The sequence below is a fragment of the Miscanthus floridulus genome, chromosome 6 (genome assembly GCF_019320115.1).
Source record: "Miscanthus floridulus cultivar M001 chromosome 6, ASM1932011v1, whole genome shotgun sequence".
Taxonomy (NCBI): domain Eukaryota; kingdom Viridiplantae; phylum Streptophyta; class Magnoliopsida; order Poales; family Poaceae; genus Miscanthus; species Miscanthus floridulus.
The window spans coordinates 97,663,945-97,674,574 of record NC_089585.1 but is presented as its reverse complement, the minus strand read 5'-3'; the positions used below and the strand labels follow the sequence as shown (position 1 = coordinate 97,674,574).

Genomic DNA, 10,630 nt, shown 5'->3' with positions numbered 1-10,630 from the left:
TGAAGCTCGACGGCGGCGTCCATGGTGGGCGAGCTCTGGTGCGGCCAGAGCGCGAGCGAGAGAGAGCAAGAAGGGACGGTGAGGGATGGGGCAGCTCTGGCGCTCGATTATGGAGGAGTAGGGCGTTCAGCAGCGCATGGCACGAGGTAGGACGCGCGTTGGCCATGGCGGGACGCGCTCCGGTGCATGGCGTCCATGAAGACAAACTGTCGAGCACGTGGCGCGCGCCGGAGTGGGCGAGGTGGACGCCGGATTGGGCTAGATCTGGGCCGATTTAGACCTCAGGCCCAAAACAAAGTTTGAAGCCCGCGAGCTGCTCTACATTTCTCATTAAGGGACTCCAGTCATTTGAGCATCATAACAGTGGTAATTAATCTCCAAGTTAACAGCGTCAACGCGTTGACAGCGATGAACAAAAGCCCAAATTGATGGTCAAAACGAAGTCGAACAAATGCCATCGTTATACATGCCCATCTCCATCATGTATACTCCAACTTTTATCTTTGGACCCAATTGAGTTGCTTAACGAATTTCGGAGAACGCGAGACGCCAATGCCGATGTCGATGAATTTCTAGACTTAGAATATTTCTAAGTGCTGAAAACAACAGCAAATTCAATCTTGTGACCTCGATTTGACTTACTTCCAAGCTGATCTAACTCTTAGTCCAAAAACAAAGTTTGTTCTACATGATATGGACTACAACTTTCATTTAAGGTCCAATCTCAAAACTGGTATAGAACCTACTGTTCTACTTTGACCAAAGTAGGATTACGATGAAGCTTAAATTATCCTTTTTGATCCATTGGAGCATTTTCTTGGCATTTGCCCAACATGAACCTTTCATGACTTTTGTTGTAGAGTTCATCTAGAGTCATTTTGGCAAGGTTGCAAGGTTTGGTTGACATCTCATATTCTCATTCACTTAATAGTGCATTTCAAGCACTTAGTAAAATCATTCCAACATATAACTTATCATTTCATGTGACTTTTTGATTCCAAACTTCATAAAACTTTTCGAGTGTCCAATATAGATGGGTATTGATATGAGACACATGAAGATATCCCAATCACACCACCCAAGCATATATCTTGAAAAGGGGTCTATAGGCGAGCAAAGGTGCAATATCCAAGTTTAGGTTGGGGCTCGTTTCTATAGGTTTGACCTTGACATCTTCATCATCACTTAATATACCATGTTTTAGCTCAAACCCATTGCTTAACTGGTGGCAAACACCTGGGGTGTTACATCAACCCATCTACGGGTGTCCATAGCGGCTCGCTTTAAAGCTTTTTAGCTATGGGGCTCCTCTAGATCTGGGCGGCTTCGGGTGATTTCGGCACCGGTGATGGCCGGCGGTGGAGTTCTCCAACGCGGATGGTGTGCACAGTGGCCAAGGACGTTGTTGTTATTTTTGTTTTCTTTAGGGGCTTTTGTGCAAGTTGGCCGGGACAGCTGTACCCGTATCCTGTTCTCACGTATCTATATTTGTCTGTGTCAGTGTATGTTTTCCTTATCTAAGTAATACGGATACGTTTTATCAACAAAAAAAAAAAGAAGTCACACGAAAGGTCAGTCCTAGCTGTAGCTGGTACAGTAGCAGTATCCACGCTGCCTCTGGATTACGTGTACCAGAAGTAGCCGCATGGCATGATTCCAGAGGATTAAATAAAGCCGCAGCATCTGGCCTTTTCGACATGCCCTGTTTGGCTGTTTCATCAGCAGACGCAGACCTGAGACCGGCAGCCACCGCTCCAGACGAGAGACGATCAGACGCCCTAGTGCCCACCGGCCACTGCCCAGCCTTGTGCTGCCTTGGCTGTTGGCTGCTTCGAGGCCCCTGCAGCGACTGAAAACCAAAAAACACATGTTCGTTTGGTCGTGTTTGGCTTATAAGTTGGTTGATTTGGTGTGAGAAAAAAATATTGTTCGTTGGCTGAAAACAAGTCCAATAAGCCCAAATGAATAGAGCGTATTCGTTCTCTACCAACAAATCAACGTCAGCGTAAGCCAAATTTCAGCGAAACTAACGGGTGAGCAAATGTACTGTTCGATAGCAGAAGTGCTTTTATGTAACATGACGGGTGAATGGCAACACGTTGACAGCGTGTTTGGATTTTGGAACTGACGAATGCAAAACACAGGACCGGCCAAAAAACACACTGGAGATGAAAAAAAAAGCTCTACAGTGGCACCACTGCGCAGTGACAAAGTGATTAGCGCTTTCTTCACACCCAGGAAAATTTTGCAAGAGCTTGAAGTAGATGTGTTGTTTCCACCATTTTGTACAAGAATTCCACACGAAAGGAGACTTCCATTCATCCATTCCAAACACCACGTGACATCAGCAAAGTATAGAATTTGGGTTCCTGTAAATTCCTTCAATCCAAACAGGGCCTAAACAAGAAGCATCTAGAAATGTAGGCGGGGCTGCAGTTACGTTCGATCAACATCTGACAATGGTTGCCACGGCTAATTGATGAGGCACATTTCACAGCCAGAAAGTACGTGTCAAGAATTGAAATAACCCTGAACTGAAAATAATCCTAGCATCACTGAAAATAGAAAAGATAGTTCGTGCCTCTGGTCTATGCAACAAGACCACCAGTGGATAACAGCATACATTGCTACGGAACCATGTCAACCACACAAAACAGTGTTGAAGAAGATCTAAGGAGATGACCGAGGTCTCAGGCGGACCCAAACTCAGCCATCCACTTCTCATGCTTTTCTATGTCTGCAGGCGAGACACTCTTCTGGACCTTCACCAGAGCCTCCACAAAGTCGCACATGGCCACTGGGTCCTTGGCTATCTCGTCCTTTGACATGTTCTTGATCTCGTCGCGGGTCTTGCCTGCTATCTTGCGCCTCATACCGTTCATCGAAGCATCACGGCAAACATTTGTCAGATCATCTCCACTATAGCCTTCTGTCCTCCGAGCAACCTCATCGATGTTAACATCTGCAGCTATCTGTTGATATAAAAGGAGGTACAGCAATAACAATAAGCCACTGAAGATATGACACAGTAATTGATAACCCACATGTACGGTATTAGAGTAGTGAGCAAATTGGTTCGACAAAAAAAAAAACACCAGTGCAGTGCTTAGATAAGTATCCATTTTCAAGGGCATTTACATATCATTAGGAAAATGAGAAATTCAAAAAAGAAAAATGCAGGCCAACATATATACTGGTTATGATGCAGGCATGTGCATGTGATTTCAGAAAATTAAGTGCCAAAAATTTTGACATGTGCTGATGTGCATCATGGCATGTCTGATAAAATCAATTTGTTCACAAAGACTCAAATGAAACAAAGGAAAAGGGATAAAGATATCACAAGATGATCTAGAAAGATATCTCCAACACATACCTGAACTGTTCTAAGATTAATGTTGATAAGCGCCTTTCTACTTTCAAAATCTGGAAGTGGAATATAAATGCGCTTCTCCAGCCTCCGCCTGGGCAATTTAAGAGTCAACATAATGCACATTAATGTGAACAAAAGTAACATATTCCCTCTTCCAAATTATACTTCGCTTTTGCTTTCTCCTAAATCAGACTTCTCTAACTTTGACCAAAGTTTTAGAAAAATATATTAACATCTACAAGTTCGAATAAATGCACTATTAAGAAATATTTCATGGAGAATTTTATGAAAATAAAATTGATATTGTAGATGGTGATACATTTTTCCATAAATTTGGTCAAAGTTAAAAAAAAATGACTTAGGATAAAGTTAAAGTGAACTATAATTTGGATTGGAAGTGGTAGATGCATATGGAGAAGAGAAGTATCAATGGCAATAGAAGTAGCATACATGGGAATAGCTAGGTGAAAAGTAATAATGAAAACACAAAAAATAGTGTTTTCATGTGGAAAATAAATATCTAGAGTAAATGATAACTAGCAGGTAAAATGCTGCTAGTCTAGGCATAGGCAAAATTCTGTTGAACCAGTAAAAAAATAGTGTCTAGTGTCTATATAAAGCAGGGAACTACCAGACATGAATGTTGCACAAAAAAAGGGATACCAATGTTCATAAAACTGTTATTCATGATGTCAACTCCCCACCTAATTTCAACAAAAACCATCTGAGGCGAAACCGGGCAATTGGAGGGGGGTGTGGGTGTATAGCCTTTTCATTTGCAGCCATGTCTATTATTATAAACTAGTATCCTATACATATAATTGAACCAAAATAACCATTTATTTTTTACTGGTAAAATAGCCAATGATTTTGACATCAATAGTTAAGTGTAATTTGTAGTTTCACATTAATTCTCTGCAAGTTTGTAGAACCAATTTAAAAACTCTAACCCTATCATTTGGACAAATAACGACACAATTATGTCATCTTGCAAAATTGGGTGCTTTGCTTGAAGGAAATTACATAACTGAAAGAGAATTAGGCACTATAAACGCAATGACACAGAATTGTAAATCATTACAAAAGGAACTGGAATGAGCAATTAGTGGATTTGTTTTGTTTAGAACAAAAGTAACTGGATACATTGAAAAATATAAATGACATAAATACAGGACTGAGTGGCCTTGGCCTCGGCCACCAGTCCTCTGCACTCTGGTGATCAACCTGGCCTGCAGAAGGCCAGGAAGGGACGAGCCATGAGCTCAGCAAGAGAGGACTGCAACATAGGATGACTTGGTGACATGATCACTTGGGCTCGATATCCAAGACTAGGAAACTGTGTACACATTGTGGGCTCATTGTCGTGGATACAACATATGCAACAATCAATTGAGTTGAGGTTCTAAGAAAAAAATCACCAAGATAGAAGATACGCATTAGGTTCAACGTACTTGTATTTATATGACATGGCACATGGCAGCATTCAGAGTAGCCTCCGATCAAACACGGCTAACACTCAAGCGTGGATGCCTGCATCACTGGCTGGTTTGATCGGCCAGATGGCTGCTGTCGTGGGTGCATGATTTTTGTCCTAGGTGGATATAATGTGAATTTGGGATGGCTAGCACTATTTTCAGCCTCACCCGTGAACACCTCTAACCCTCATAGAAATGTCCATCCTTAACTGCTTACATACTGTGTTGGCTACATGTCTTATACAAGGTGCAGATTTGTCTCTGGTAAATTACATCTTCCACATACTGCAGTTATGAACTATGATAGTTTCTTATCTTACCAAATAAACAGTGGTCAGTGGTGTGACAAATGCAGCATGAATGAGACAAAAAGATTATGTCAAAAGTTTTGAGAAATCAAATAAACTGCCTCTGACTTCGACAGTATCTAACACTACTAGCAGCACCACTCAAGCAATCAAGCTCTACTGCTAAAGTATGACTGGTTTATGTGACCCATCCTATGCATCTTCCAGGTATCAACCCTTATTCATAAGTAGGCAGTAGCACCTAAAATGAAGTGAATATGAGAATAAGTTTGCCAACCTCAGTGCCTCATCAATATCCCATGGAAAATTCGTAGCAGCCAGAACCATAACAATTTTTGGCTGACCATCTTCAGTGGTGGAGCTATTGTTTACACCATCAATTTGCACTAGAAGTTCAGACTTCACCCTTCTTGATGACTCATGCTCACCAGATGCTCTAATATTTACAAAGAAAATGGATAATACATTAACTGGCAATATAGGTACAATTTTTGTTGTCCAGCAGAATGATACATTCATGCTTATGGTGCAAAATATTAAGGGATTTTTCATTGACTTGAAGACATGAACAACAATTAGCAAAATTAACTTCACATACCCACGCGACGTGCATAAGGAGTCAATTTCATCAATGAAAATTGTACTTGGAGCATAAGCCCTCGCAAGCTCAAATAAACAACGGACCATGCGTTCACTCTCGCCACGCCATTTAGAGGCCAATGTTGCAGAGGAAACATTAAAGAACGTTGTTCCACATTCTGTAGCCACTGCCTTTGCCAAAAGAGTCTTTCCAGTGCCTGGTGGACCAAACATAAGAACTCCTTTCCAAGGTCGACGAATACCCTGATAAGGAAGAGTGGACATAATTAGCCACTATGTATAGAGTTTAGACTGGATGAAAAAGGCTACAAGAGAGAACAGATTGGTTGGGTTTATGATAATTCAAGAACAACATGATCCAAATTGGTATCACATTAAGACAAGTATTCAGAAACCATCCATGGCACCAAATAAAGGAAGCACCAGTTTCATGCCATATCATGTTCACGGCCATAAACATAAAAGAGTAAAATTTCAAAATGATAGTAGGGTTCCAAGCAACATTTTCTAGAGTGGTATAAAAAACAAGTAATTGTGCATATCTAGACAATGTCCATGCTAGAGCACTAAAAAAACTAGTTGTAATGCCAGATCATTCCCATCGCTATGCGCCTGTAAAATTTGTTAGCGCCAAGAATAAATAAACATCTTTCAGATACTTTACAGTGCTAAGTTTGAACCAATAAGGGACAGCATAGCAGAATATAGACTATTACCTGAAAATATTCAGGCATCCAGAGAGGAAGCACGACTGCTTCCTCGAGGAGTCGTTTGGCCTCACTAAGTCCGGCAACATCATCCCATCTTACTCCTGGAGTAGAATCCAGAACATCCCTTTCAAGCATTGCAGCTAAGTCCATATCTGGGCCTTCATACTGACCCTTCTTGGACTTACCTTCCTCAGCATCACTACTCTGGAAAAAGGAATTGGGAAAAAGAAGATTTTTCAAAAAATTTATCATTAGAAGTCAGTAACTGGCAATTTGCCTGCAAAAAAAAGTAACTGGCAATTGCCTATCTTACAGAAGGATGATAACAGGGGGGTTATGATTGCACACATACATACATATTCCAGTGTACTGATTCAGAACCTAATGATAGGCACTACCGTTTCAACATAGTTTTATGTTATGTCCTTTTGCCATCTAAACGACAATTCTCATCTAGTATGCTACCATACTATGCCTACAAGATATCCAGACAATCCAGGCACAGAGGAGATAAATGGTAATACGAGTATATCAACATAGATAAGAGACTTCATCATGTATGTTTGCTTAAGTTGTGATTTGATTGAATTGTTATCTCGTCTTCAAGATTTGATCATTAGAGTACCCTGACCCAGGTTGCCACCACAGCGCCTAGGCATCTGGGTCCTGACCAAGACAACCTGTTAATCACGACTGCATACTTGGCAGCCTCCCTCAACACAGGTACAGAAGGGATAGATGATGACAATGATGTTGAATATTCATCTAAAAAATATATATATATGTTAGCCACCTTCTAGAAAGCACAGAGGGTTAAGTGGCAATAGACGATTGATTGAGCAATACCCCAAAGAAATATGTTTACTCAAATTCTGTGTACCCTGAGAAGGGACTAGTTTAAAAGGTAGAGACACATTCTGCAATGTATATCCGCATGAGAACTAATTATAAAAGAAGTGCATATTCTAGATGCTTTTATCGAGGTATTGTTTTCTACTATGAAGATTGATACTCCCTCTGTTCCAAATTATAAGTCGCTTTGACTTTTTTTGTTCATCCATTTTGCTATGTATATAGACATATTATTTATCTAGATGCATAACAAAATGGATGTACCAAAAAAGTCAAAGCGACTTATAATTTGGAACGAAGGGAGTACATAGATATACTTCTGAAAACAAAAAACAAGTTACTAGTACATCAGTAAGAGTCAGATTGTTTACCTATGACAATGTGCACAATGGAAATTAGAATGAATACACATCATATTTTCTGAAACAAAATATTTAGGTATGTAAACACTTGTTTGATAGAAATTACCGCTGAATCAGCTTTGCTTGAACTTGGTTTTCCTTTCCTTACAGAACTGTTAGAGGCAGCTGATGATTTAACCGCAGAGCCTCCTTTACTCCCATTAGGTTTTGCGCTTCGGCTAGGTGTTCCAGTCCTTGATGAACCACGTGCCCAGGCTCCATCTTGGGAGGATTTTCTTGCACTAGGTTGACCTCTTGCTGGTCTTCGGGTTGGTGTATCCCTTGGTGGAGCCCACACATCAGGATCATCAAAGGGTGCTGGTGAAGATGTTGGATACTCGTCCAACGGTTGGAAAACAAATGATTTATTGGAGCGAATAGGAGGTGACGATGACCGCCTCGTCCCAGGAGCTTCTTTAAGGGACTTTAATTGAGCATCCAACTGTTTCACAATTTCCACTTCTTCAGAGATTGCTTTCTTGCAGTTCATCCATTTCGTACGAACCAGAGCATCGTCCAAAGTAGTTAGATGCCTGTATGGTTAAGATTAACCTCAATAACATGGAACACAAGGAAAAGACATTATCTAGGCTTTTAAGTGTATTTCCTAGTTATTTTATCATTATCATTAAATAAGAAACAATGCGAATTTCACCCTTTGGGACAGTGCTTCAAAGCTATTATCTGTCTAACAGTAACTTTGACATGATTCCACTGTTCTATTTTAAACACACCACATACTATTTTGAAATTTACAAGACTAAAATAAAGCATAAAGCTGCTTCACACTTTATCCATTTTGTATGAATCAGAGGATCAAATAAAGTAGCCAGATGCCCTGCACATTTTATCCATCATATATTAACATGAAGTACAAGGTAAATACATTTTTAAGCTTTTAGATATCTTCCCACCTACAGTATTCAATTATTACCATCATTTATCCTATATAGGAAGTTGATATATAAATGAAAAGGAATGTGAATCATTTGTCCTAATATATGGATGCAAACCAATTATATTTGTCTCTTTTCCCTTTAAACAAAATGCAAACTAAAAATAGGGATAGACCTAACAACATAACCAGCGTTTCAGAAGAAAGCGCCACAGAGTAAAACTACGACTGCCAATCAACTGAAAGCAGCAGCCGAAATGAAAACCGTTGCCGTGCGGCCAAACCCGCAGATCCGCGCAGGCCGGACGTCGCGATTCACACCGACCGATCGCCAATTCGCCGTAGTGGCCTGATAGCGATCGAATCCACGGGGTAATAGGGCAACTGGGACGCCGGGGTCAGGGGATTATAGGAAGCTCACTTGTTGATCTGGGCGATGGTGCCGTCGAAGAAGATGATGGAGGTGTCGTAGAGGCCCTCGAGCGCGTAGTCCCGCGCGAGCTTGAGGTGGTCCTGCAGCCCCGCGAGGGGATTCGCCATTTCCGCCGCTGGGGCGGAGATCCGGCGCTAGGGTCCCCGACGAATTGCGTGGATCACTGGATTGGTGTGGGAGGAGACGAGCAGGAGCAGGTCGATGGAGAGGATTCGTTTGGTTTCGAAAATCGAAATTTCGGGGACGAAATGAGTGGTGTGGCCGTGTGGGCTTGTGGGGGGGGGGGGGGGGGCTGCCGGGCTGGGGCCGCTGGGCTCTTGCGAAACCTTTGTCAGTGACGCTCGAGCGGCCGCTGTCAATATCTAAAGGTCCACTGTCATTGACAAAGGCCTAACATCCGTCTGACTTATCCTGAATTCCTGATCCCAAGTCAGTGACAAACAGCTTATTCGTTTGTTTCAGCCACTCCAAACCAGCCAGTCAACAGTATTTTTCTCTCACAGCAAATCAACACCAACCAGTTCAAACCAGCCCAGAAACTAACCAGTGAACAGGCCGAAAATGTATCAGTTGGCCGTTTTTTTTCTCTTGCCAAACATGAAGTTATCACGACGTTTCGACGCAAGTCACTCACTCGCTCCCACGCTTTGTTGTTCTAAGGTATCTACAAACCACGTCAAGTTTGATGTCTACAAATTTTTCACTTCACGCATAGTCAAGTGAAGACAATTCGTACAATGTGTTATCTATTTGATGGTCTACAAACTATTTAATACTTTCAAACAATGATCAAACATAAATATGATTCATATATATCATTGTATTGCTTTTCATATAAAATGTATCAAATGCAAATAATATGAACATAATTATGTGCTGAAATAAGACAAGGGCATGTGTCTGCAGCACTGCTTCAGCAGTACTTTTCAGCGAATAAACAGTGTTTTTCTCTCGCAACAAATCAGCATAAGCTAAATTTCCGCGAAACAGATAGGGTAGCTGATCTTCAGCCTGTTCACTTGCTCGTATACGATCGTGGATTATAAGTTGGAACAGTATTTTTCTCTCACACCAAACCAGTCAGCAGTAAATAATCCACGATCGTTTACGACGAAACGAACAGGCTGCTTATATCCCTGTCACAAAGATCATAATTGTTTTCACTAGCTCTCTTCATCGTTATTAGGTCTACTAATAGACAGCAAAATGTTTCTCGATTGTGTAAAGCCTTTAGCACTAATGTCTCAGCTCGTCACAACTTGTCCAAGAATAAGTTCTCCGCATCATATTTGAATACATAGATTTAGTGCTTAAAACTGAGAGGAAAACCACATGTAGAAATATTTTGTAAATAGCATAAAAAGACATGTCAACCAAGTTTTTTTTCTTGCTTTTATATGTGATATTGGTGTTTCTAGTAACTCTTAGATTTCTTTCTGAAGTAGATGCAGTACTCTTGCTTTTTATCTTGGCAAGGTGATTACAGCATTAGCTCCGGACAAAGAATCATATGTCCATCACTAATTCACTATGGTGACGGCATCCCTTTCAGAGTGTAGGAATACAAACATTATAGTATACTG

General features: G+C 41.1%; 1 protein-coding gene across 1 annotated transcript; it reads right to left on the bottom strand.

The window, feature by feature from the left end:
* Positions 1–2,353: 2,353 nt before the first annotated feature.
* On the bottom strand, positions 2,354–9,322 carry LOC136456390 (katanin p60 ATPase-containing subunit A1-like). Its single transcript, XM_066456239.1, has 7 exons — positions 9,036–9,322; positions 7,787–8,252; positions 6,473–6,670; positions 5,755–5,999; positions 5,434–5,592; positions 3,377–3,464; positions 2,354–2,972 (listed from the first exon to the last, which is right to left on the bottom strand). The coding sequence occupies exons 1-7, from the start codon at positions 9,152–9,154 to the stop codon at positions 2,691–2,693; spliced, it is 1,557 nt and encodes a 518-aa protein (XP_066312336.1). The 5' UTR covers positions 9,155–9,322; the 3' UTR covers positions 2,354–2,690.
* Between the last annotated feature and the right edge of the window lie 1,308 nt (positions 9,323–10,630).

Bases quoted from the DNA above. Each gene is read 5' to 3' on its own strand.
- LOC136456390 (XM_066456239.1), bottom strand. From the start codon at position 9,154: ATGGCGAATCCCCTCGCGGGGCTGCAGGACCACCTCAAGCTCGCGCGG. The intron at 6,671-7,786 runs GTAATTTCTATC...TCCTTTTTCCAG, and splicing joins CAAGCAAAGCTGATTCAGCG to AGTAGTGATGCTGAGGAAGG. The intron at 3,465-5,433 runs GTTGGCAAACTT...TAAATTGCCCAG, and splicing joins GATATTGATGAGGCACTGAG to GCGGAGGCTGGAGAAGCGCA.